The sequence below is a fragment of the Marmota flaviventris genome, chromosome 5 (genome assembly GCF_047511675.1).
Source record: "Marmota flaviventris isolate mMarFla1 chromosome 5, mMarFla1.hap1, whole genome shotgun sequence".
NCBI lineage: Eukaryota > Metazoa > Chordata > Mammalia > Rodentia > Sciuridae > Marmota > Marmota flaviventris.
Genome location: NC_092502.1, coordinates 157,190,113 through 157,217,888, shown reverse-complemented (window position 1 = coordinate 157,217,888; position 27,776 = coordinate 157,190,113). Strand labels below are relative to the sequence as shown.

The 27,776-nt window shown below is 47.3% G+C and overlaps 1 protein-coding gene across 1 annotated transcript in view; it reads left to right on the top strand.

Annotated features, from left to right (window-relative positions):
- The first annotated feature begins 406 nt into the window (after nucleotides 1-406).
- Ankrd33b (ankyrin repeat domain 33B) overlaps nucleotides 407-27,776 on the top strand; it is a 75,239-nt gene continuing 47,869 nt past the window's right edge. The window contains exon 1 of the mRNA XM_027943880.3: nucleotides 407-760. Coding sequence (XP_027799681.1) covers nucleotides 407-760 — 354 coding nt within the window. The remainder of the gene's footprint in view (nucleotides 761-27,776) is intronic.

The following is a 27,776-nucleotide window of genomic DNA, read 5'->3' as shown; positions in this document are numbered from 1 at the left end:
CTGGCTGTAGTTACTGCTTCTGATTCTCCCGCGCGAGCCTTTCTCGTCTCCGGGCAAAGCCGCTGGGTTACGGTCCCCGCGGTCCGGCGAGGCCCGGGTTCGCTCTGAACTCTCGCCAGGGACGCGCCCCTCCCGCCCGCGCCGCGGAGCCTCTACCCCGCCCGCAGCCGCCCGCGCCGCGCTCGGAAAGCCCCCGCGGCTCCTCCCACCCCCAGGGGCTTTTCTCCAGTCTCCAGTGACTTCTCCTGAGCGCAGCCGCCTGGCGCTTGTTTCCGCCGGGCTGGAGCGCGCGGGCCACTGCTTTTCTGGGGACGCACGGGGCGAGGAACGGTGACCTCGGTACGCGTCCCGCGTCCGCGTTTTCCGGCCCGCGCGGGGACCCCCGGCCCGCGCCCCGGCCGCCAGCATGGTGCTGCTGGCCGGGCCCGGGCCGGAGGGCGGCGGGGCGCGCTGCTTGTCCCCGCAGCCGCCGACCGCACCCCGGGGCGCGGAGACCGGGGACGACCCAGCGGACTACGAGGAATACGAGGACTTCTCGAGTCTGGCCGACACCCGCAGCATCGCTTCGGACGATTCCTTCTACCCTCCTGAAGGCGAGGACGAGTGCAGCGAGGTGAGCTCGGACAGCGTCTCGGAGGGCTTCCCGGAGGCGGCCACCTTCCTGCGCGCCGCCTGCGCCAACGACGTGGGGCTGCTGCAGGCGCTGGTGCGGCGGGGCCCGCGCGTCGAGGAGGTGCAGGAGACCGACCGCAACGGCCGGGTAAGCGGGCGTCCCCGCAGGGCTGTGCTCTCTTCGCTCAGTACCCTCTTTCGCCCCGGCACTCCCCAGGTCCCGGCCCAGGCCGGCCCCGCGGTTACCCCGGCCACAGCGCCTTTTGCTCTCTGTCCGCGCTCGCGGCTGGTGCTGGGCGGGTTCGCTCTGCCGAAAGTGCCGCGCGACGGGAGACGCTGTCACCCCGCTTCTTAGGGGTGACACCGCCCGACACCGCCCCGTGCTCCCTGAATTGGCCCTGGAGGCCGGCGCTGGAATCTTGAGTTGACTCTTGTGGGGCCTCTTCAGCCTTTTCCCCATCTGATCGCTACCTTTCCTCGGGAACCTGGTAGGCGACCGTGAGCCCTCGCCTGCAGGGGACAACCCTTCCTGACCAGCGCCCCGTTTGCCCTCTCTGCCCTCTCTCTGGTCTTGCCCCCAAACGCTGTTCTCAGGTCCGTTCCTCCCGGGGGCCACCAGGATTTGGAAGCGACAGTTCCTTTCTTTACACAGACATACTATTCTTTCCTACCGCTGTTCCTGGTGGCCCGCGCAGCCACCAGCCAGCATGATCTGTCCTGGTCACCGCCAGGAGCCAAGGCCCAGCAGCCCCCACTTCCGGCTAGGCAGGGCCCTAGGGGAGCAGCCACACACACCTGGACCGGGCAGGTGGGGTTGGAGGGAAGGAGGCACTGAGTACCCGTTAATTATGCCAAGGTGTTGAAATCTACAAATGTTTAGAAAAAAGTTGGCTTGAGACGACAGGAGAAGGACTGGCTGTGGAACAGAAGCCACCCAGCACTTCCACAGAGAAACTGCAGGGTGACCATGCTGGTCATGTCCCCATTAACCTCTGCTGGGTGGACAAATAGCAGTGTGTTCTCACCTGATTTTCGTATCCCCAGACTAGCAAAGCAGGGGTGCAGGTGCCTTCTGGGAGCCTGCAACTGAAGGAAAGTATGCGATTTGATTTTTGGGACCCAGGTGACCCTGTTTCTTTGGCCTATGTTGGGGCACAGGGTGCAAGGTGGTTGGCCCCTTTGTGGTCTGGGTGGGCTTTACAAACATGGGAAGCAGCGAGTGTCACTTTTGTTTGTGCTGATTTGACACCACAGTTGTCAGGCGAGAACTAAGGAGGGGACCCAAGGTGGGTTCCCAAGGCCAGCACCACCCCAGTGGCCTGTAGTCGCGTCACTGTTTGGCACTGGAGGGGGATGCTGCAGCCTCCCCCTTCTGCCCCAGGTAGCTGTGAGTCCCTCCTGAGGCTCAGGTGGCAGCTGGCTGTACTTTCAGTTTCACCTGGTGGGAGTTCCCATGCCCAGATGCTCATCTCTCCTCCCTGAAGCCAGTGCCATGGCCAGCTTTAAAGGAACCTCAGGAAGGTCACAGGTAGGGGAGGTCCCCTCTCTGTGGTCCCAACTGGGCTCAGCCTCCGCTCTTAGCTACCACAGGGCTCAGCTTTACTAGGTCTCCTTTAGTGGAAAAAAAAAAATAAGGAAGTTTGAAAACAGCTGAGAAAAGTGACAAGAATGTAAACGGGTCCTAGGGGGCTTAGGCTAGACAGAGGGTCCTGGGACCCCTTTGAAAGCCCCTGTCTCAGGGAGCGTAGGGGCGGGGGGGGGGGCTCCAGCCTCCCAGCATCTCTGCCTCAGTTTCTTCCCCTGTAAATAGGTTACCGTCGGCCAGTGCCTCCTGGGTTGAAAGCACAAGACCTCATCTTGCTCATGGAGCTCTGAGGCCGTTTAGGGGCTTGTCCCGTTTCTCACTCCCCTCCCCCCCCCCCTCACCTTTGCTCACCTTCCAGCTTGGCTTTGTGTTTTGCCGGGTGAAAGATTTCTCTGCTTTTCTTTTCTCTGGACTGTGAAGGTGGAAACTCATGACGCTTGTTTCTTTGTTTTGAGTCTCCTCTGTACCCCATCAGATAATGACGGGGACCCAACCGTGAGGGCCCTGGGCTCTTTAATCTCCCATCAGAAGGAGCAGGGCCCTGTGCTGTGCTGTTCAGGGGAGAAGGCAGGGGCTTCCCTTCTCCACATTCGCTTCATGATGCTGTTGGTTACACAGCCTCTGTCTCCCCGAGAAGCTGCTGAAAGGATCCAGTGTGGCAAAGTCCAATGCCCAGACCCATGGAAGACGGGCAGAGCCATGGCAGAAGTGTTTACTGAGACTGAGTGGGTGCGGGGGGTACTTCAGGAGGCTCAGGTGAATCCAGCAGCCCCTGCCTTTGAGCATCTTGGCCCATTAGTGAGAGAGGAACTTGAGAGGGAGCCAGAGCTTCCCCGTAGAGGCGGTATGAGAAGGGCCTCCAGAGACATGCAGGGTGAGGACAGTCCTGAAGGCCCTGTGAGAGCTGAAGAGGGCATGGACAAGGGGACGGAGGACATTCTAGTCGGGCAGGTGGAGCTGAGGGGGTGGTGGCAGCTGCAGCGTGGTTTGGTCCTGGTGTGGTGTGAGAGGAGGGGATGTGGAAAGCAAGGCCAGAGAGGCTCTCCTGAGCAGGTTGAGTGGGGCGTGGTCGTGCAGGCCTATAATCCCAGGGACCTGGGGGATCCCAAGTTCAAGGCCAGTCCTGGCAACTTAGAGACGGAGCTCCGTGGTAGAGTTCTTCCCCGGCTTGTACAAGGCCCTGGGTTCAATCTCCAGCCCTGGAAATAAGAAGAAAAAACAGGGAATTGGGAAACAAACTGGTTTCAGAATGTCAGTGGCCCAACGTGGGGCTGTGGTGTCACATGGCTTGCCTCTTAGGGCCTGCAGGTTTCCGTTTTAAGAGTTCCATCTTTGGGAGTCCTTTTCTGTTTTCCCCCACCTAAGCCAACAAGGCCCAGGAGCTAGTTACAGGCAGTCCAGGTACAGACAGTGAGGGCTGAGACTCAGGATAGGATGGTGAGTTGAGAGAGCAGGTGACACTGGAGCAAAGGACAGAGAAGGTCTCTGAAAAAGAGCCTTGAATTGACGGAAGTGCCAGTGCAAAGGCCCTGAGGGAGAAACTTCGCTGTGGCCTGGTCTACAAGTTCATCAGGAGTAGTGACCCCCAACAGCTTGGTGAGTAGAGGGGTAATTGCATTAATGGCAGAGGAATAGCTCCAAAGAGCCAGCTTCCCCGGGGGTGCGTGGGGGGTTTCTAAAGGCTTCTCCACTTGGCTGGTGTGTTGAGTGGTATTCTGCCTGTGCCGACAGGCATTCCATTAGGCTCGGGTGACCGAGGATCAGATGTTTTTGTTTAAGAAAACGTGTTCTTTCCTGCCTCCTGAGACGAGTAGAATACGGGATGTGGCTCAGCACACTGTTTTCCTTCTAAAATATTAATTGCTCTAAAAGGATTGTGTGATTTAATATGCAACAAGTGGATGTGTGTCAGGTGATCCGCTGACAGCATGCACTGCGGCTCCCGCCGTCTTCAGGGCTTAGGATCACCATGTTGCCTCTGATGTGGGGACAGTGGACGTGGCCATAATTCTTTTTCTTAATTCTTGTCCTCCTTGTATTACCACTCGAGAGTCTCTTCTACAGCCGTGGTGGCCCCTTAGGTGGCAATGAAAATGAAGGAGGTGTTTGTGCTGTTTTAATTGTCACAGAAGGACACTTTGCACGGCAGACAGCTCCTGAACCAAATTAGGCCCAATCATGCTGACTTTAAAACACGCCACTGCTCTCTGGGTGGCGTTCTGGGCCTGCAGGTTTAAATGACAGGCCCTCAGTCCCTTGGGTTCTATTAGCAGAGCAAAGCCAGACACCCAGGATGGGCGTCTCCTTTCCCCAGGGGCTTCCATTCGAGTTCTGCAGATTCATAGCTGTGATCAGATTTTATCTTGAAATATACTTGAGAAATTTGTCTTGCTGTCATTCATTGTTCGAGTGCTCCAAACAGATGTATAAACTGTGGAATCACCTGCCCTAAGACGAGGCTTACATTATTGCAGCCCATGGGCAGCCCTCTGCCCTCACCAGGCCTGGCACTCACAGCCTGCATGAGCGTGGAAACAGGGTGATTACTCCCATTCTTGCTGGTTACTATAGAAAGTGGACAGGCCTCATGTCTCTCCACGCGTACTGGGGTCCAGCGGGCACCAAAAGAGTCTTGTTTGCTGTTTGGGAACCTATGTCCCTGTTGTAGTAGTTGCATCCTCAAAGTTTGGGGTGTAGAAAAGCCGGTGACAAGGGAGATGGGAGTAGAATTCTAGACTCACAGCCCCAGGGACTGGAACAGATGTGAGTCAATTTCGGTGGCCTGGGAAGACTTGGGCCTGTGACAGGCGGTTAACAGATGTCCATCACTTCCTCCTTACTGACCATGGTGGGCTGCTCCAGGTCCAGCAGCAGTGGAGAGACCCATGTGCTTCTCATACAGGTGTGCTATTTATCTGTGGCCACAGTAGTGCTGCATATGTTAGTCAGCCTGGTGTTACTGTAATGAAATACCTGAGATAATTAACCATAAGGAGAAGAAGTTTATTTTGGCTCACTGTTTCGGAGCTTCCAGCCCAAAATTGGGTAAACCCATTGCATTGGCCTCACCCATTTGCGTCTGGTGGGGGTGCCAGGTGCAACGTTCAGGAGCACGTTGGTGGAGCACAGTGCTTACCACTTGAGGCAGGAAGCAAAACAGAAGAGGAAGAGACCAGGGGCTTGCAATTTCAACCTGTCCTCCTCTTTCCCCCAGCACTGGGAATTGAATCCGGGGCCTTGCAAACTGACTTTACATCCCAAATCCTGTTTTAAAATTTTATTTTAAAACAGGATTTTATTGTGTTGCCCAGGCTGGCCTCAACTTTGCTATCCTCCTGTCTCTGCATCTGAGTAGTTGGGATTACAGGTGTGCACCACTGTACCTGGCTTGGAATCCCTTGGAGGGAACATCTTCGATGACCTCAGGACCTCCTGCCAGGCCGCACCCCCTAAAGTCTCCACCACCTCCTAATAGCACCACCCTGGGAACCCAAACTTTAACACGTGGACCTTTGAGGGACACACAACTATGAAAGCCCACGGGGGTGTGCCACAGTGACCATTTTGCCAAGGTGGCGCAACCCAGCTGATCCAGGCTGGATTTCTAATTAGTCTGCAGTCAGCTGGTGGTCAGCCGCAGATGGCAGGGCCAGGATGGTCTCGGCTGGGGTGACTCATCTGTGCTCCACGTGGCCTCTCAGGTCCCAGCAGGCCGACCCCTTGCTGCTTCTCCATGGCTGGGGCAGCGTTCCAGAAGTCAGCAGGACCTCAGGAGGCTCCAGCTTGGCTCAGGTTCAATGTCACATTTGCTGACACAAGTCTGGAGGTCACACCTAAATTTAAGCAGGAGGAGTGTGACCCCTCCTCTCAAGGGGAGGAGCTGCACGTGGTAGACAGAGGGAGGAGGCCTGGGGCCATTTTTACAACCAGTCTAGAGAGGTGAGGGTGAGGGGTGGCTAGGGACACCTTGGGCACTCACCCATGGTGCATCTCCATGAGCTGGTGGCCTTTGTTCTTAGCTCTTGAGCTGGTTTTGTGTGTGTGTGTGTGTGTGTGTGTGTGTGTGCGCGTGCATGGGGGGTGATCGCTGGAGCTCTTGGCGAGGAGGGGTGTGAACTCACAGTGGCTTCTGAGGGAGGCTCACGCAGCTTGTCCGCCCTTGGGGGCCGAGATGTGGGTGGGTTGTCTTGGTTAAGGGCGAAGAGATGGGTTCCTGGAGGGGCATAGGTGTTCCCGTGACTGAGCCAGCGAGGTGGTCTATGTGCAAAACCCACCATCCCTGCAGCACCGTGGTCCCACCTGCTGTCCAGGAGCCTGCTGGACATGCACCCCAGTAGACTCTGGAATGCCGCCAGGGGAGGGGTGAGCTGGCGTCCCTGCTGGCCTGAGGCCCCTGCCATTCAGTGGACGCGACTGTGGCGATGGTATCTTCTGTGCTCCAGGAGGCCTCCAGCTTAGATGTGGAATCACTCCGTCACGTTGACAGTGCTCAAGAGGATGAGAACTCCACTCCATCTCGCAGGCCCTGCTGATGTATGCACCAAGGAGAGGCCTAACTCTTAGTGATGGCGTAGGGTTGGAACTAGAGTGAACTGGTGGCAAATCCAAGGAGATTCCCAGGTACGAACTGGCTTCTGTTTGAAAAGGATGTGATGTACTCAACCTCAGTGTTGATTTAAAATTTCTGTTTGCTGTGAAAAACGTCAGCCAGGGACTCCAGTCGTGGAAGTGACCCCAGGAGTTGCAGATTCAGCATCCCCAGCCTCAGCCCCTCAAGGCTACTGCCATTTTGAGGGGAAAGGTTACACTGAATGGCAAGGAGTGTGTCTGTTTCAGAAATTTAGGACCTTTGTCCCAAGATTAGAGCTGGAAGGGATTTTGTAGTCTTGTGTTAACTTCATCTCTGGACAGAATGTCTGAGATGATCAAATTGATAAGGGAAAAGGTTCATTTTAGCTCATGATTGCAGCAGTTTCTGTCTGTGCTCGCTCGACCGGGTTGCTTTGGGCCTGTTCACAGGACACCATGGTGGGAGCACGTGGTGGAAGGGGACTGTTCACCTCCTGGCACATCAGGAAGTAAAGAGAGGGGGACAGCTGGGGCTAGTCCCAATGTCCCATTCAGGGGCCTGCCCTGTGACCCGACTTCCTTCCTAGGCTCCATCTGCAAAAGACCTTGGGAGCGTCCTGGGCTGGGATCGAGCCTTTACACCTGGACCTTTGGCACCACTAGAGATCCAAACTACAGCATGGTTATAACCCTCTGTTTCGTAGTTGGCAGAGTGGGGCTCAGGGTAGAGAGAGAGGAGCGGGGCAGGGCTGGGTCCAGACCTAGCTTTGATGCTGCTTGTGAAGGTTCTGACCCCCTCAGGGCCTCTCCCTGGGGTTCCTCAGCTTCCCACCTTCACCTGTATGCAGGAATGCAGGAATGGGATTGCTAGGGGGCAATGGGTGTGTGTTGGGGGGTTTCTCTGTTTTGTTTTTTGGTACCAGGGGTTGAAACCACTGAGCCACAGCATCCCCAGCCCTTTTTAAAATTTTATTTAGAGACAGGGTCTCACTGAGTTGCTTAGCACCTCATTAAATTGCTGAGGCTGGCTTTGAATTCATGATCCTCCTGCCTCAGCCTCCCAAGCTGCTGGGATTACAGGTGTGTGCCACTGCACCTGGCTGTTGGGTGGTTTTGAACATCTTATTTAACTAATGTCCGTCATAAACTTCAAGCCCCCATGAGACCTCCAGGTCTGTAATCCCCTAAATGATCTTAGGACTATTCAAATTTCATGTTTCTTTCTTGGTCTATTATGAGAACTTTTATTTTCTAGGAAACTGCCCCATTACATCTAAGTTTATCATTATAAAGCTGTAGAGTTTTTTTTAATCTTTGTGATAACTGTATTATATACTGGTTCCCCCCCCCCCCCCTTTTTTTTAATGGTTCAGTAATGGGGATCAGACTCAGGGGTATTCTCACACTGAGCTGCATCCCCAGATCTTTTATATTTTATTTTGAGATGGAGTCTTACTAAGTTGCTTAAGTTCTTTCCAAATTGCTGAGGCTACTACCTTGGGAGTGTCCTTGCAATCCTCCTGCCTCAGCCTCCCAAGTATCTGGGATACCCTGGATCCTGTATTTAAAAATTTGTGCTGTTTCTCTTTTTCATGACAAATATTATGAAAACAATCTACTTCATTATTATTTTCTGATAATCAGCTTTTGCTCTGGATCTGTGATCTTTACTCTGTCACCAATTTCTACTATTTCTTTTTACTATATCCTGGTGATTCTCCATCAAGTATCACTTTTACTTTTCCCCATAAATTTTGCTATGTGGTATTTTTAGTACTGTTCTCTTCTAATCTACATTATGATTTCTTTTTCTTTTTAACCTAAGTAATTTAGAATCGTGCTTAAATTTTTAAAAATGTATCTTTATTTAGAAGAAAAACTTTTAACCTAGTTTAGGGAGCACGGTCTGTATGATACCACTTCTTTGTAATATCTCTAATTTTTCTTTTTAAGTTTCTCGAGACTGGCTTTCCAGCCTATGGAGCCAGTAACTAGAAATCACAATCATGGGGCATTCTAAAATTGTTCTAAGTCAAAACAATTCCATATGTAAACCAATATGTAATTTCATTTAATTCAAAGAAGAATGTAGAGCAGTAGTAAAACTGGACAAAGAGAGTGTGTTTCATTCAAGAGGGCTGGGCAGTAATTCATTGAGACAGCTGGTGGAGAGCTGGTGGGTCTGCATGCTCCTGTGCCTGTGAGATCACCAGGGTAAGGTGGGTTGGATGGGAGCTGCAGAGACCTGCGTAGCCTGGAGAGCAGGATGTCCTTCCTCACTCTGCCCGGAGAGAGAGGCCACAGTGGCTCCTGTTTGTAGATCTTAGGTGGTCAGATTTTAAGATGAAGCAGGACCTTAAGAATCCCTGATGTCTGTATAACGTGTGTACATAAAATGTTTTGTAAGAGGTGGTTTTAAGCAGTGTTCCCGAACTGAAGAACATTTTTCTTCTCTCTACTAAAGTCAGAGGTGCAGAAATTAAGGTAGAAGTGAACTCCCATGTGACAGGTGGCTCAGTGGCAAAACTGGATTGGAGTGGTGGGATTTGAAAGCAATTTCCAAGTATCAGAGAAATAAATGTATGCTTCCAAAGGCATATTTATGTCAGATCTGCATAAGCTCAGATCAAAAGTAGGCCTTTGGTGGGGACAGAGAATTTCTGTCTGGCTTCTAAGAATTTCTGGGATGCTTACCTGGCTTTAGAATTGGAGCCCATGACTCTGGCTAGGGACACTGCCCCAAGAGGGGCAGACAGGTGTATGGAGGGAAGGCCAGATGAGGTGGCAGGAGCAACCATGTCACCTGTGCTCAAGGAGGTGCCAGCCAAGGGTGTTAAGTAAATTCATAGTAGTCATTCTTCTGAGGCAAGGAAAGGAAAATGTAGTTTGTTCATCTATTTTGCCATGCTGAGGGTCAAACCCAGGGCCTGGTACATGCTAGGCAACACGCTATATCCCCAGTCCCCGAGGTTGCTTGAAAAATAAAGGAAGACCAGGGAATTATGCTGAGTGACAAGATCTCAAGAAATCACAAGGCGCACGATTCCGATCATATGACTTCCTCGAACAGATGCAGTTGTGGAGCCTCCCCAGCTGCTGCCTGGAGGAGACGGGGAGAGGTGGAAATATGAAGGACAGTTAACTGTGATCCCACTTTAGCCCTGAAACACAGGGTCTGTCAAAGAGGACCGTCACTGAAACTGCACGTGTTGGACCTTGCCGGGATCAAAAACTTCAAAAGAACCTGGATGCCAAGAAGAGACCTCCTCATTGCTGAGACCCCCCAGCTCTGTCTTCTGGGTACAGATGCTGCCAATCCTAGGGGCCTCCTTGACTCCTGGGTCCCAAAGCCATTGCCTTCACCTCCAGTTTCAGTGATGCTCTTCTTTGACAGACCTCAAGTTTCTCTCTCTCTCTCTCTCTCTTTTTTTTTTTTTTTTTTTTTGTGGTGCTGGGGATTGAACTCAGGGCCTTGTGCATGCGGGGTAATCACTCTACCAGCTGAGCTATCTCCCCAGCCCCGACTCCGAGTTTCCCGAGGCAATCTTGGGGTCAGGGTTAAGAACTGCCCTTCATATTTCCAACAGCCTCTCCTCTCCCCATTTCTTCTGTGCCGCAGCTTTGGGAGGTTCTAAGACTGCAATCATGGAGTTGGACTAGCAAATACGGCTTCTAATCACCTTCTCCCCTGTTCTTTGGGATTTCTGCTACCTTTTATCAAAAGATAATTTGAGTTTTGTAGCTCACATACAAGTAAGCTGGCTTCACAGTCTGGTGATTATAAGGGGTGCTTGTAAAATGTTTGTTTCTAAAATTTGTTGTTTCAGAGTGATTATGATCAATATCTAGAAGCCGATTTCTGGTGAATCATCCATTTATTTTGTACTATTGTCAAGCAGCTCCATAGTTGATGATTTACCCAGTAAGTGAATTGGAGCCCATGACTCTGGCTAGGGACATTGCCCCGAGAGGCAGTAAAGTTGCTCTTCTTTAGATGAGTTGAAGGAAAGTGTGCATTTCCTTTTATCCAAACCTTACTAATTTTGGAAATGAAAGCAGGGTCCAACCTAGTGAATGGGGGGGAGCGGACCAACTGGAGACGTTGGGTGTTGGAACCTTTGCTTCCTAAAGGGGTGGTGAGGGGACCAATCAAAGTGTGGGCATCTAAAGGAGCTTTCCCCATAACCCTCCCCTGGCCCACTGAGCCAGACCTGCATTTTAAGAGGGTTTTCATGTTAGAAGAACTTTAGGCATTTCCTGGGAGTGGATAAGTGGGCGTTGAGTTTGGTGGTTACAGATGAAGGCTTGATTAGGGTGGTTAATCTAACCACCTAATTAAAAACAAAACCCTGGTCTTTTGATCCCCGTTTCCTTTAACCTGAAATGGAGACACTTCTGAAGGTAATAACATCTTCCTGAGGTTCTTTGCAGAATAGATTAGTAACTTAAATAGAAAGTTTCTGCTCTGTGCTAGACACTCAATAAACAGAGCTCTAGTTTTTGTAGGTGAATTAGTCTCAAATGGTTTTCCATTACTGCTGGTTCCCTTTCAGCCAGGGAAAAAGGTGGAAGCAAAGTAAATGTTTAACTAAATATGAATAATAAAGAAAATGGCATGTCCACACGATGAGGATTCTTGTAACCATTAGAAGTGGCAGCTGGTGCCTAGGGGTGACAAAGCTGTGGGGGAGATCAGGAGGAAGCAGAGAAGGGTCTGGGGCTCCTCTGGGTGCACCTTGCGGCACCTCTGGCTCCAGGTGGATAGAGAACGAGGTGCTGCCCCAAGAAATGGAACTGAGGCAGATTTGGGCTTGGAGGAGCATCAGATTCCAGACGCAGGTAGCTGGGCAAGGAGGGCATTTCTGCAAGGGATTGTGCCAGCAATGGCCACAGCTTTTCTCTGTTTTTGATGTTCTCCTGAGTACGGGATTAGAGCAAAGGGCCCTAGATTTGGGCCCTCCCATCCCCGACGTGCAGGGCAGGTTCTGTCTGTTGCACTGTCAAGTGAGCAGCTGCGGAGGATCCCCGGGTTCCTCCCCTGCTGGGAGGGTCAGTCTGTGTTTTTTCCTTCTGGACTTTTGGCTTCGGTCCTTTACAACTGGGGCAATAGTCATCTGCTAAAAATAGTGGTGGTGACATTTTTCCTCCGTCAGTTCTGCTGGTGCTGGGGTTAGGTTTTTTCCTTTGATGTGAGATCACGGGCATATTTCTAGGAAATGAGTTCCTGGTACAGCAGAGCAGGCTCAGTTGACCTTGACCTTGCTTGAGACCTTGAACTGACCTTGGTGCACTGAGGGGCCCTTAGATTACAGGAGCTGTATCTCCTTGCTGACCATTATCATTGGGGTGGGGGTGTCAGACACTTGGGGACCCCATCCCCCTGGAGTGCAGAGGGCACAGTGGAGCAGGGGAAGGAGCCTCAGGCATGTCCCTTCACCTGTATGTCCTATGTTCAAGGGTGGGCTGGCCAGGCACCCTGAGGCCCCTCTCTCAGCAGGCAAGCATTGGCCCTAGGGGTCCTTCAACTCAGACTCTTCATCACAGGAGAGCCGTCACCCAACCTGGGGACACAGGACATATCTTTTTGGTGGGCCTTTGGGAGACAGGAAATCCTTCATCAGGGAGGGCTCATAGACAGGGATGGATTGAGAGGTTCAACTTCCAATGATGTGGAGTGAACATACTTCTCGGAAAAATTCAGTTAGTTAAAACACACAAGGGAGGCTCTGGTGAGTTGTTTTTTAATAGAAATTATCTTTTTAACTTTTCTTGGGCATAAACAATTCTAAATCCTTTGGGTTTGTTTGCAATGAGGCACAAGTGTATTTTGATTAAAAGAACATGAGACCTACCTCATTTGTTAGAAGCAGTGACTGTAGTGACTCTGTGGACAATTTTACTGGGTCCCAAAATATTTAAGATGCCATGAACTTTCCATTTCCTAATTTTAATTCAGTGGGGACTTTCAAAAATAATAAAAAACTCTTATTATCCTTCTGTTTGGGTTGGGCGGGTTCCACATTTCTGCTTGCAAAGGGGTTGATTCTGAGTGTGAGTTCTAGTGTAACATGAAGGCTGTGGGTTTTTAAATCAGTAATACAGAAAATGTCACTGTTGAGTAATGGCATTTTGGCAAAGGAATAGACATCCCAATACCAGACCTTAAACCATGTGCTACAGAACTATAGTAACAAAAATGGCATGATAATGGCACCAAAATAGACTTGTAGACCAAGGTACAGAGTAGAGGACATAGAGACAAACCCACATAAATACGGTTATGTCATACTAGACAAGGGTGCCAAAAACATTCACTGGAGAAAGATAGCCTGTTCAACAAATGGTGCTGGCAAAACTGGAAATCCATATGAGGCAAAGTGAAATTAAACCTCTATCTGTCACCCTGCACAAAAATCAACTCAAAGTGGATCAAAGACTTAGGCACTACAGCAGAGACCCTGTGGCTAATAGAAGAAAAACTAGGCCCAAATCTTTACCATGTTGGCCTAGGACCTGACTTCCTCAACAAGACTCCTAAAGCGCAAGAAGTAAAATTAAGAATCAATAAATGGGATGGATTCAAATTAAAAAGCTTCTTCTCAGCAAAGGAAACAATTAATAATGTGAGGAGAGAACCTACAGATTGGGAGAAAATCTTTACCACATGCACCTCCGATAAAGCATTATTCTCTAGGTTATATAAAGAACTCAAAAAACTTAACACCAAAAAAGACCAAATAATCCAATCTATAAATGGGCTAAGGAACTGAACAGACACTTTACAGAAGAAGAAATACAATTGAGCAACAAATTTATAAAAAAGTGTTCAATATCTCTAGCAATTAGAGAAATGCAAATCAAAACTACTCTAATATTTCATCTCCTGTCAAAATGGCAATCATCAAGAATACAGGCAACAATAAATGTTGGCAAGGATGTGGTGAAAAATGTACACGCATACATTGCTGGTGGGATTGTAAATTGGTGCAACCACTATGGAAAGCAGTATGGAGATTCCTCAGAAAACGGGGAATGGAATCACCATTTGACCCAAAGGACTTAAAATCAGCATACTGTATTGATGCAGCCTCATCAATGTTCATAGCAGCTCAATTCACAATAGCTAGACTATGGAACCAACCTAGGTGTCCCTCAACAGATGAATGGATAAAGAAAATGTGGTATATATACTCAATGGAATATTACTCAGCTTTAAAGAAGAGTGAAATTATGGCATTTGCCAGAAAATGGTTGGAGTTGGAGAATATCATGCTAAACAAAATAAGCCAATTTCATAAAACCAAGGGCTGAATGTTTTCTCTAATTTGCGGATGCTAATTCACAAGAAGGCTGGGGCACTAGGGAAGAATAGCATTACCTTAGATTAGGTAGATGGAAGTGATGGTAGGGTAGGGTAGGGGATGTGGAGATAGGAAAGATAGTAGAATGAAACAGACATTATTACTGTATGTGTATATGTGACTGCGTGACCAATACGATTCTGCAACATGTACACTCAGAAAAACAAGAATATATCCCATCTATGTATATCAAAGTGCATAAATGCATTCTACTGTCATGTTTAACTAATTAAAACAAATAAAAGGATTTTAAAAAAAACCACAATATCAAATGCTGAAGGAATAATAAAGTTTTGTGTTTTGAATATCTTTCCAACAAATGGAATATGTAGTTTTAAAAATATTTGAATAGAATTACATATGCATGACTTTGAAAGTCACTTATACTTACAGAATCCCAAGGTCTCTACCCAGAAAATCAAATAGACTCACATATAGATGTTTTTCAGCTCTGAAAATGTGGACTTTTAGTATCCTATGATTATTTAACATGAGTGTTTAATTTAATAAAATTCAACAGTTCAAATTAAATAATTAGAGGATGCTTAAGAAAAAAAAAAACTATAAAAAGAAAGCTAATTAAAATTCTATAGTAGAAAATCCCCAAAATGCAAAACAGAAAGAAATCATTTGAAGCCAAGCATGGTAGGTTGCACCTGTAATTCTAGCTACTTGGGAGGCTCAGGCAGGAACACCACATGTTTGAGACCAGCCTCATCAACTTAGCGAGACCCTGTCTCAAAATTATATAAAAGCTAGGGATGTGGCTCAGGGGTAGAGCACCTACCTAGCATGTACCAGCTTGGGGTTCTATTCCCAGGGCCCTCCCGTGTACCCACACACAAAGTAATTTGCAAGAGAAAGTGGAAAAAAAATCTTTAAAAATAAAAAAGAATACAGTCGCACTGAGTTCACATACCATACAGTTCACTGGTTCAAGGTATGAAAATCGGTGGTTTCCAGTATACCCACAGATGATTGGCAGCCACTGACACCGACAACTGTAGCAGCTTTTCATCACTCCAGAATCTCAGACCCTTTTAGCCCTCACCTTAAATCCCTCCCATCCCTAAGCAACCACTAAGCTACTTTCTGTAGATTATGTACATTATTTATAGAAGGACTTTTACATTATTTATAGAAGGATTCTTATGAAAGAACTGGATCCTTGTAACTTAATGTCAACACGCCTTGACATTCTCAATAACATTCCCTCAGTGAGAGCTGACTCCCGGGAACTGCCTGCCGCACCAAGGGTGACCTGTGTCCGCGAGTCCCCTGCTCCTAACTCTGTGGTGCCAGCGTAAGGAAGGGCGGTTTTTCAGTATCTTCTGTTGTTGTTGTTGAGTCCAGGACCTCACCCACGCCAAGCCAGGGCTCTACCACGGAGCTACAGCCTCAGGCTTTTTGAACATCATTTTGTTTTGAGACAGGGCCTTGCCAAGTGCCCCAGGTCAGCCTGGCCCTTGTGATCCTCCTGCCTCCAGTTCCTCCTTGTGCCGTGTCCATCTGCCCTCCTCCGCTTCCTTCCTTTCCTCTTATCCACCTGCTGTGTCTCTCCTGACATTAAGGAAAAGCCAAACAAAACCCAAACTCACTTGCCAGTGGGTTGGGCCTGGCAGGCCCTTGAGGTGCCCAGCTGGCCAAGGCCAAGGCCAAGGCCAAGGGCTGAGGGTGGTGGTGCAGTCCCCTTGATCTGCCTTCAGCCTGGGCCAGGGCGAGCCTGCCCTTGGGCACTTAGGGCTTCCCTGGCGGGTGGGTGTCACAAAGGCCCCTCTCTTGGCTGTCACCCTCACCCCCATGAATTCTGATTTCTTCCCACCCACCCCCGAAGCTTCTCCTGGCCTTGGCGGGGCTGCCTCTTCTCTCTCCCCCAGCGTTTTGGGCACTATCACAAGAATGGGGAATGAGACGCTCTCCTGGGGCGAAGGTGTCAGGGGCAGGGTTTCAGACTCTATCACCTCTCAGCCAGGTGAGTGTGTGTGTGTGTGTGTGTGTGTGTGTGTGAGAGAGAGAGAGAGAGAGAGAGAGAGAGAGAGAGAGAGAGAGAGAGCGCAAGAGCAGCCAGTGCCACGTGCACAGTGGTCTGACCACCACCGGGAGCAGGCAGCCCCCACAGTCATGTGAGCCAATTTCTTAAAATAAATCTCTTTCTGTCCATGTCTCCTATTGGTCCTGTCTCTGGAGAGCTCTTGCTGATCCTCCCTGAGCAATATCCTCTGCTGGCAGTCTGGTGCTGCTGATGCCAGCTTGGCCCTGGGCCTTGGTCCCGAGAGTCACACTGGCACCTGGATGGTCTGCAGGATTCCTCCAGCTTCCCTTCCTCGAGCCTCTCCTGCTTTCTTGCTGCTGTTGCCTCCAGAGCCGGCTTCCTGGGTTTGCAGTCGGTAGCCTATGATTATGAGGGCCCCGTTCTGAACCTTGATGCTTGGGAACCAGGGCCTGCATTTTCATCTTGCGCCAGGGTGCAAATTACACAGTTGGTCCTGGCTGCCCCCCATTTCTGGTTGCCCACCCTTCCTCAACTGCTGTTTCCAAGCCCTGCCTGCCCCACCAAGATGGTCTCTCACTTTTCATGGGGGTCTCACTTATATCGCTTCCCCCTGAGTCTCCATCGTCTGGTGTGTCCTGCTCCCACTCCTGGTTTTATCGCCACGTGCAGCTCTTGTTAAAGCATTGTCTTCAAGACTGTTCCTTTAAGGCCCCCCAGACCGTGCTCTGTATGCGTCCCTTTGTGTCATACAAACGGGTGACCTGCTGTCCCCCAGTCATATGCTGGGCCACCTGCTCCCAACCATGCAGAACATGCCTTCCCTCTGAGGTCCCTTTTGCATGCATTTCCTGTGCCGTCACCACATGGCTTCTCGCTGACTGCTCTCAGTGAGGCCCTTCTGCTTTGTCTGTAGGATTAGTGATTTCTCTTGAAGTGAGGTCAGCTGCGTGAGGGAAAACCCTGGTCCCATTCAGCGTGTGCCCTCGTCAGTTCCACAGAACTTGTTGCTCATGGTTGGTGGTTTGTATCTGCTGCTGAATGGAACTTGGGTACTGTGTCCTGCTGCCAGTTACACACCCTTGATTTTGAAGTTGCCAGATGCTCCTCAACTGGTGTTGGGGTCATGTCTCCGCAAACCCATCCTACAGTGAAAATATCATCAACTGAAAACACACTCTCGCCCACATCCCACGCAGGCGACGGAATTGGGGTCTCTCTTGGTGGAGTGGGCTGGCTGCGGAATAAAAGCTAATAAAGAGAAAATGGAGAAAAACCACAGTACCCGGGAAGTGATTTTGGAAAGCCGAGGCAGGAAGGCTCTCCGATCTTAGGGATGGAGCTTCCATACCAGAAAGAGAGAGAGATGGAGCCCGCGCTTGCTTTATTTATGTGGGGGGACATCAAAGGTCTTCCATGGAATGTTCTTTGCCAACTAAGGTAGGAGAAGGGCAGCCCAGTTCCCAACAGGTTATACCCAACTCCAGAGCTATGAGAGCTATCTCACTAGCACAGCAAAGACAGAGACCTCATGGCTTGGGCGGCCTGATATTCACGGGAAATCTAGGTCTCCAGGGCTCATGGGTGGCTTCCCACAACACACCAAATACATCTAGCCTGCGTACATTAGGCTTCTCCTGTGACCATGGGCTTTTTGGGAACGGAGGCCCACCGCCTCTGTCCAGCCTGAGAGACAGGGTGGGGCCCACCACTTGTTGCTAGGCTGGGCACAGATCCAAATTCAAAATTCAGAGTCAGTTTCTACTGCATGTGTATTGCCTTCACATCACATGGTCGCAGAATCGGAAGTCAAGCCACCATTAAGTTGGATATCCTCTGTCTTCTAAGCAGGACAAAGTTTCTCAGTGTTGGCACTGCTGACGCCTTGGGTCCCAAGGACTGTCCTGTGCATTGCAGGGTGCTGAGTAGCATCCTGACCTCTGTCCATTCAATGCCAGTATCCACATGCTCCCTAGCTGTGCAACCAAAACTGTCCCTGGGGACACAGTTACTCCGAGTTGAAAATCACTGCAGATTAGGGAGGAGGAGACCGCTGGAGTTGTGAACCTGGGCACCTTTTAACCTGGAGAGGGTTGTGAGGTCATAGAAAGTTCCACAGAGTTGGCATGCCTGGTGCCTCTCCTGCTTCTTTCTCACGAGAGCTCTATCAGTTGCTTTTAATTTATTTATTCACTTATATGTTTATAATGTTGTAATTATGCTGTTTTTTTTTTAACACATTTTTTTGTGTGTGTGGTGCTGGGGATTGAACCCAGGGCCTCACTCATGCTAGGCAAGTGCCAACTGAGCTACATCCCAAGTCCTTTCAATTTTAATTTGAGTCAGGGTCTTGCTAAGTTACCCAGACTGGCTTTGCGCTTCTGATCCATCCTTCTTCCTCAGCCTCTTGAGTAGCTGAGATTACAGCCATGAGCTACTGCTCATAGCTCCAGTTCCTCCAGTTTCTTGATTGTCCCTCTACATTTATCCAGTGCCTGTGACGGGGGGCATCGTGGGTGAGTGGAGGTGACCACCATGTGTGCTGTGAAAATTTAATTGAAAACGAAGCTAATGAAGAGCCAGAGACAACCTCCCTCATGCTCAGCAAGATCGCATGATATGTATTTAGCCAAGAAAACTGAATATTAGTTTTTCATTTAAGGGATTTTTAATAACTAATAACAAATGAAGCAAATATTTATGCCTTGCATTTCTCCCTTTAAAAAGACATACTGCAGGGCTGGGGTTGTGGCTCAGTGGTAGAGTGCTTGCCTGACATGTATGAGGCACTGGGTTAGATTCTCAGCACCTTATATAAATGAATGAATAAAATAAAGGTCTATCAACAACTAAAAAAAAAAATTAAAAAAAAAAGAAATGTTACATAATACAGTTTGCCTTAAATATGCTTGATTGTGCCTTAGGTTGCCTTTTTGGAGTCTAATGTGTTCATTTACTTAGCAAGTATTTATTGAATGTCTATACCTGTGCCAGGTGCTGTTCTAGGAGTAGAACCCTGAACTAAGAGGGAGATTGTTGCTCTGATGAGCTTACTTGCTGTTGGGGAAAGAGACAGTGAGATGACTGAGACATGTGCAGTCCTTAGCAAGGGAGGGCTGGTAAGTGCTCAGGAGGAAGGATAAGGATGGACAGGCAGGGGATGGACGGCTCTTGCAGTCCCGGGTCGGCACTGAAATTTCCCTTCCTTGCTGAGGAAGGAAACTTTGAGTAAAGACTCAAAGGTAGAGAAAGTTGTGTTGCTTGGAAGTTTAGGCAAATATGTTCCAGGCAGATGGAGCTGGTGGGAAGCCTGGAATGTTTTAGAACAGCCAGGAGGCAGAGAGGCTGGGGCAGAGCAGGCTGGTAGGAGGAGAAAACCTGAGGGACTAGTGATTCACTGTAGACCTTAAGCTGTGGCTGTTCAGGTCCACTTCCAGCTGGAGCGTCCACTTCCACTGGACTCAGGTTTCAGCGTGTGACCACGGGAGTGTGGAGGACGAGGCTGCCCTTGCTCCAGTGAAGGGAAGCACCCAGAACTGGAAAGCACTTCCTGGGTGCTGCACTTCCTCGTGAGCCCCCTGCCTGCTGCCCAGAGGCCCACTTGGCTGTGGGGTGCGCTCAGGTTGGGATTGCTGCTTGCTGGGCACCTCCATGGAAGAAGGGGCCCCGGGCTGTGGAGTTAAGAGAGGGGCCCACCTGAAGCAGAGCTGTGGTCACATGGGTGGCCTCACAGTGTGGCCCCACCTCTGGGTCCTCCCCCGAGACAGATGCTTTTTATCAGTCCTCCACCTGGCCCACTTCTTTGCTGATGATTCCAGTGGACGGTGGTACAGTCCATGCGTCTTGAGAGTCCCCCGTCGTTTCTGCTCATTATGCGACAGTGTGGAATAATTCAGCCCCATGTGAAGGATGGAGAGAAGTCGTGGTGCCACAATTCCAGTTGGAAATCATTGTATCTGACGCAGTGTGGGAATATGGTGTGCGTCAGGTTCCTGTAAGAGTGTGTGTGTGTGTGTGTGTGTGAGAGAGAGAGAGAGAGAGAGAGAGAGAGAGAGAGACTTTCTTCCCTCAGCTTTCTGTAGTTTCTAAGACAACATTCAGACCAATAAATAATCCTTGTCTGCAGTCTTTTAGTGCTGAACAAGTTTTTCTGTGCTGCATCTTAATGCTTGGTTTAGGAAACTGCTGTCAGTCTCCTGTAGTCAAGAGCCAGATTCAATGGGGAAAGATCTTTCCAGTGCAAATGTGGGCCTTTCCCAGTACATTTACATGCACCACATTTACATGTACCGGGACATTACTCATTTGTTTCCTGAAGTTTAACTTATCAGCAGTGCAAATGGGGGCCTTTTCAGTGCATTTACATGTACCAGGACATCACGTTTCCTGGCTTTTAACTTAATAGTGGTATGTACTTGGCTAAGAAGCCGGGAGAAACTTTTGCTTGCTGTGTTTCAAGGGGCAATGGATTTGGGGGTCTGTGAATCTTTCACTGCAGGAGAATGTTTCTGCTGTGTGTGTGTGTGTGTGTCTATGTGTGGTGCTAGGGTTGAACCCAGGACCTTGCACATGCTAGACAAGTGCTGTACCACTGAGCTACATCCCCAGCCCTTTATTATTCTATTTTGAGACAGAGTTTTGTTGAATTACCCAGACTGGCCTTGAACTTGGAATCGTCCTGCCTCAGCCTCAGCCTTCCAGGTAGCTGGGATCACAGGTGTGCACCTGCTCTAATCCCCTGGCCTAAGTGAAGCTGCCTCATTTTCCCTGTGAGTGATCAACCCATACTGTGAGCATCTCTGACATCAAATACTAATGTTTGTTAGGTATTGTATTCTGCTTCTAATAGAAATACTCATTGGGGAAAAGAGAAATACTGAACAAAGAAGAAATAAAAAATAAGTGACCTAGGTGACCAGTGCTTGGACACAATGATAGTTAACATTTGGGCTTCTTTTCTGACCTGTGCTATGGAATGTGTAGGGTCTATCAGTCTGTAAAGTTATCCATAAATACAATCAGATCCTCCTTGTTTTCACTTTCCACACTCTGAGCTCATTTCTATGTTAGAAATGCAAAAGAATTTCGGACTCCATTTTCTACATACATCGTAGATTATTGGCTAATTTGGGGGCATTTTGGTTGTTTCTAGCCTCTTGCTATGTAGATCATGCTCTGATGCATGAATGTCTTAGTGCAACCCCTGCTGGCTCTTGGGCCTTCCTTTTTAGATCACTCCCTAGAAAGCCTATTAATTGGTATCACAGTATGAGCCTTTTAAAAGCCACCTTGCTCTTTAGGAAGACCACACCAATTTGCCTTTCCACCAGTGGGGTGTGAAATTGCTCACTTTGCTATATTCTTATCATACTGAACACTAATTATTACAAGTATTGAAATGGCCTTTTGGCCTTTGAAACATTAAAAGTCATGTATGCTTATTGTAAAATATTCAGATGACATAGAAAGGTAAAATACCAAAGATGAAAAAGAGTCACTGCCAGTTTATTATCTAGACATAATTGTGTATTTTAGGTATTACTTTAGAGATATTTAATATAATATGATACATGTAATTTTCTTTTTTTTCATAGCCACATATTGAGGGCATCTTTCTATGTCAGCTAATGCATAGTGCAATGCATTCTTTTTCTGGATATTTTAATTTATTTAATCCATGACTTCCTGTGGACATCAGTTATTCCTAGTGTCTGATTTAGGAACAGAACAGTGACTCACATGTATTCTTGCACACTAATCTATTTATTTTCTTGGGAAATTATTGGAGCTTGAGTTTGGATCAGTATTTTGAAGTTATCTGCTTGCCCTTGAGGCAGGATTACGCTTTTATCCATCATGCCATGCATGGTCATGCACTTGGTTTGGCCAGTTTAGCAAGAAGCAAGTGGCATAGCTTTTGGGCAAATGTTTGAAGACCCAGTACTTGATCCGCTGTGCCCTCCTTTCCCTCTTCCAGGTAGCGTCTCCTCCAACAGCCTGTGTCCTGGAAGGGAAAGCAATGGGGAAAGAGCTGACCTGCATGACATGTGGTATGAACAAGAATCAGACATTGGTCATAAGCCCTTGGGATTTGGGGATTGCTTGTTATTGCTGCATTACTAAGCCTATACTGACCAACATAGTGCATATGAACAAATTGCCCTGTAGGAAAAGGGGGCTTGATTATTGCCATGACAATACTGTCGTGGCATCCATCTTCTGCCCTTAACCAAAATATTTTAAGGCAGTTTTTGCCCTGAGCTGCTTGCAACATTACTTCTGTTTTAAGCCTGGAACCCAGTAATATCATCCCTGAGTTCGTGCTTGGCCTCAGGTGCTCTTCAAGTTACCCACTCCTGTCCTGTCAGGGGGAAACCACTAGGCAGTGCCCTGACCTCAGTATTGGCTCTGGCCCCTGGTTCCTGCCCCTTGATGTTTGATTGCACTTGTTCTGGAAGACTCCTCCAGTCTCTCTGGCCTGGTCAGGGGAGCTACCCTCTCCTCTTGAACTCGGTGGGTAATAAATTCCATCTTGTCATTGTTCCTGTCTCGTCGTGCCTCCCTGTGCCTCCCTGCCTGTATCACACCTAGCTTAGAGACCTCACCTGACAGATCACAGCACAGCTCACTAGCAGGGTCATATCCATATGCTTGCCAACACTGGTGACTCCAGCTTCTTTTCATCTTTTTCCATTCAAGGTCACAAAATGATACTTTACCTTAAGCTGTGTGTCTTTGATTTTTGGAGTTTTAACATGTTCAATAGAATTTGATTTCTAGCATTTTATACTTTTTCTCTTTTTGAATTTCTTCTTTATATCTTTTGCCTGTTTTTTGAGGTCTAAGGATTATATTTTTGTCTGTCTTTTTGAGGTCTAAGAATTTTTTTCAAACATATGCTAAAGATGTTAATTCTTTGTCTATCATATGTATCACATTCTTTTTTTAGTTTGTGATTAAAAAAAAATATCTTGTTTGGGGTTTGTAGAATCTCTTGCATTTGTGGCCTAATATCTTTGTCAGTTTTGGACAATTCTCTGCTATTGTCTTGTCGTATTATTTGACCCCTTTGTCTTATTGCTCTGTGACATCAGATTCATGTATTTCAGACTCCATCCACCATGTTCCATGTATATCTCACTTTTTTCTATCTTTTTTATTCTCTCTATTCTCTACTTTGCTCTTTAGCTTAATCTGCTGTTGCTTTTTAAATTCTTTTTGGATCTATTTTTAATTGTTACATACGAACATAAAGATTGTACATATTAATGGGGTACAATGTAACGCTTCAGTAAATGTGTACATGTGCAATGTTTAAGTCAGTTTAAGCATATCTGCCTCAAGAATATGTCAGGTTTTTTTCTTGTCTTCTTCTCCTTCTCTTTCTTCTTTAGAACTGGGAATGGAACTCAGAGGTGCTGTACCTTTGAACTGCAACACAGCTCCTATGTATTTTTTTTTTTTTTTTTTTAATATCAAGACAGGGTCTTGCTGAGTTCTGAGGCTGGCCTCAAACTTGGAATCCTCCTGCCTCTGCCTCCCATGTAGCTGGGATTACAGCATGCAGCCATGTCCAGCTGTACCATTTCTTTATGAAGAAAACTTATAGGAGCCTTTCTTTTTGCTTTTTGAAATACACAGTGTATTATTTTATCCTTAGTCACCCTGCTATACAATAGCACACCAAAACTTTTTGTTCAACTATAACTTAATCCTCAGTGATCAGCCTTTCCCTATCTGCACCCCCACCCCGATTTTTAAATTCTTTTTTTTTTCCTTAGTGCCGGGAATTGTCTAGCACCTTAAGCATACTGGGCAAACAGTTCACCACTGAGCTACACCTCCAGCCCTTATATTCTTAATTTGTTATATATATTTTACTTGTAATTTTTTTATTTGATTCATCTTTACTCTGCTTATTCTTCTAGTTTTCTGGTAAAATTCATTTGTCATCTTTTTTAAAAAACAGATTAAGTAGTTATTTTATTTATTTATTTATTTTTGTGATACTGGGGTTTGAATCCAAGGTTGCTGTGCCACTGAGCTACATCCCCAGCCCTTTTAATTTATTTTGAAAGCGGATCTCACTAAGTCGCCCAGGCTGGCCTCAATTTTGCGATCCTCCCGCCTTCTCCAGAGTCACTGGGATTATGGGTATGTGCCACTGTGCCTGGCTAGGTACTTACTTCAAACTTGGATAATTCCAGTGTATGGATGTCCTTGGAGATGTTTTCTTTTGTCTGTTTTTCTCCCAATATGTCCAGTAATTTTTTTGGAGTGCTAGACATTGTGCATAAAAATTGAAGTACTCTGGATGGTGTTGTCTTCCTCCAGAGAGATTTTAGTTTGCTTCTGGCAGACAGAGCCAGGCAGGTGACTGTGGACTAGGTCGGAGTCTTTGCAAGGTTGCTGCTCTTTGTGGCTTGCCTGACTTGAAGGAGGGATTTCCTATGGAATCATGGCGTGCTTCCCAGGCCTGTTATCCTGGGCAGCCGTGAACTCCCTGATCTTCAGACTGTCTCTCTGGAGGCTCAGCCGAGCTCTGATGCTTCCCTGCTGCTGTCTGTGTGGTTTCTGAGCCTCACAGCCCTGTGAATTCACAAATGCCACCTGGGGATAGTGACCAGAATGGCAGCCCATCTTCAGGCTGTGACCTTCTTCCTGGGCAGGGGGCTGTGAGACCTGGTTGTGTTGGAAATGCGATGCCTCTGAGTGGATATTTAACAAATGGAGTCAGTGCTGTTACTTTTTTTTTTTAGAGAGGGAATTTATTTATTTTTTGGCGGACACAACATCTTTGTTTGTACATGGTGCTGAGGATCGAACCCGAGCCTCACGCATGCCAGGCGAGCGCGCTACCGCTTGAGCCACATCCCCAGCCCCCAGTGCTGTTACTTGATCTCAGTGGCAGAGGGTCTGATTGAAGCTAGCATCTTATGGCTGAAAGAGAAAGTCCCTGGTCTGTTTTCCTGAGAAGGTTTGAATTTTTGTAGAGTCAGATTTATCTATCTTATTCTTTGTGGTCTCTGGCTGTGCTATCATGCTTCAGTTGTTTTTTCTAAGCCAAGTTTATAGAAGTCGTCATCTACATTTTCTTCCAGTGTTGTTATGTATTCAAGGATTCATTTTGGCATAAGAGATGAGGTGGAGATCCAGCCTCACTCTTGCCCATATGGCCAGGGTGTTTGTCCAGCACTGTCGACTGAGTGATCAGTTTTCTGTGAAGTTCTGAAGTATGATCCTTACTGTTTAGTATCTGGTTTCTTGTTAATAGTTAATTTACATGACTTTGCTTATTAGTGAGGTTCTACATAGTTCACATATATTTATTAGCTCTTAGCTAATTTGGGGTTTTCTGTTCTTTACTCATTTGAAAAACTGTATTCTTGGTGTTTTCATGTTAATATTCAATATATTTTTGTTGATATTTAAATAAACTTGTGTATGTCATTAATTTTGATTGCTGTTTTTTGATTGCCTTTTAGTTTGGCTTATGATTTTTTTTTTCCAGTATTAGGGATTGAACTAAGCACCTCATATATGCTAAGCAAGTGTCCCAGCCTTTTTGACTTTTTATTTTGGGTCAGGGTCTAGCTAAGTTTTTCAGGGTGTCCTCAGTCTTGGGGTCCTCCTGTCTTGGCTGCCCGAGTAGCTGGGATTACAGGTGTGCCTATTATGCCTGGTTTTGCTCATGATTTTTTTTTTTCTTTTTTTGCTACCAGGGATTGAACCCAGAGGTGCTTAACCACCGAGCCATATCCGCAGCCCTTTTTATTTTTTATTTTGAAACAAAGTCTCGGAAAGTTACTTAGGGCCTTGCTAAGTTGCTGAAGCTGGCTTTGAACTTGGAATCTTCCCGCCTCAGCCTCCCAAATTGCTGGAATTACAGGCATGTGCCACTGCACCCAGCTGCTTATGATTTTTTGATATAAGTGAATATTGTGTTTTTATGCAGTTAAATACATTTGTGTATTTATTGTCATTTAATTCATTGTTTTTATGCTTTTGAGATCCTTCCTCATCTCATGATCAGCAGATGCCTTAGGATACTGATGTATGCTAACATTAATTTTTGCCTTTAACGTTTTAGTCCTTTTGTGTTATATTTTGATTCATGGTATGTGTCATGCTCAATCATTCACTTTTCCAGCAATGTTGGTGAAATACTTCATCTGTTGTCCTGATTATTCCTAGAACACATATGTGCCTTTAAAGAAAGGGTCTTATTCCGGACCACCTGCTCTGTTTTTCGCCCCATGTGTTTGTGTTTTTATTCTTTTAAGTATTCTACTTTTTCTCTTCCTCATTTTTGTTAAGATGGTACGTGCATGTGATAGAACAGAGAATCCGCAGGGCCTGGGAGTGAAAGCGGCCGTTACTCTCCCTGACCTCCGCCCACCTGTCTGCTGCTTGGGGCCATTGCTTGTGACCACTTCTCCTTTCCCTGTCTGTGGTCCCTCCCTGCCGGTATGCAGCCTGCTCGTAGTGACCTGACTTGGTTTATCCCTTCAGGACAATACTTAGGGTTCCTTGCTGTGACAGATGGAGTTTTTTGCTACTACCTTACTTTTCCCTGGATCCAGTCAGACACACCCACCCATAATTTTGCCTGCCTTTGTTCTAGATTCTTGTATAATATATTTTATTTCAACCTTAACTCCTTTCCATCAATTGTAGCCAGCATTTTTGGACTGGTAAGGACATTCCCAACCTGTTCCCCTTCTCCTCTCCACATCCACCTCTCCTGGTCTTTACTCCTTTTCCAGTGACGATCTTAACATTTCCTTAACTTTGTCATTGTGTTTATTTTCTCAGTTTTAGAGTTTGATGTTACACGTTGATCTTACAGGTTGTTTATGTGGTTAGAGCTCTCTGTTGTTATTTTTTATGTAAATGGAATTGTTTGGTAGGTTGTACGTCAAGTCTGGTTTCTTCACTGAGCACAATACTTGTGAAATCCCATCCCTGTCATTTCAACAGGTGGTTCATTGCTTTTTATTGCTTAACAGAACCCATTGTGTGGAGATATCTCACCCTGTTTATTTATTTATTTATTGGCTGGTTGGTTTGCTACTGGTGATCTGGGATTGAACCCAGGTTTTACCGCTGAGCTGCATTCCCAGCCCTTTCTGTTTTTTATTTTGACCAAGTTGCTAAGGGCCTGGCTAAGTTGAAAAAGCTGACCTTGAACTTGCCATTCTCCTGCCTTAGTCTCCCCAGTTGCTGGGATTACAGGCATTCACTACTGCACCTGGCTCTATCCATCTTTTAATGGACATTTTGTTGTGTCCAGTTTGAGGCCTTTATGAATAAAGCTGAAATTAACATTCAAGTTCAAAAAACAAACGACTCTATCCTTGGTTGAAGAGTCAGCTGGTGAGTCAGTCTAGGATTGCCTCTCCTTTTCTGAGCAATAATGCATTTTAAATTGCTATAGCATACATTTTACTTGGTGTTTTTTCTTTTTTCTTTCTTTTCTTTTCTTTCTTTCTTTTTTTTTTTTTGGTAAAGCTGCAGCTGTTAATTCATTGTGCCTCTTTAAGGAAAAGAAAACAGAATTTGTCTGACTTTCATAGCCCCACTTTTGCAATTTGGATACAGCATAGGCTTTACTTCACTTAGGACATTGGTTCAGGTATTAGAAAATTTGCAGGTGGAT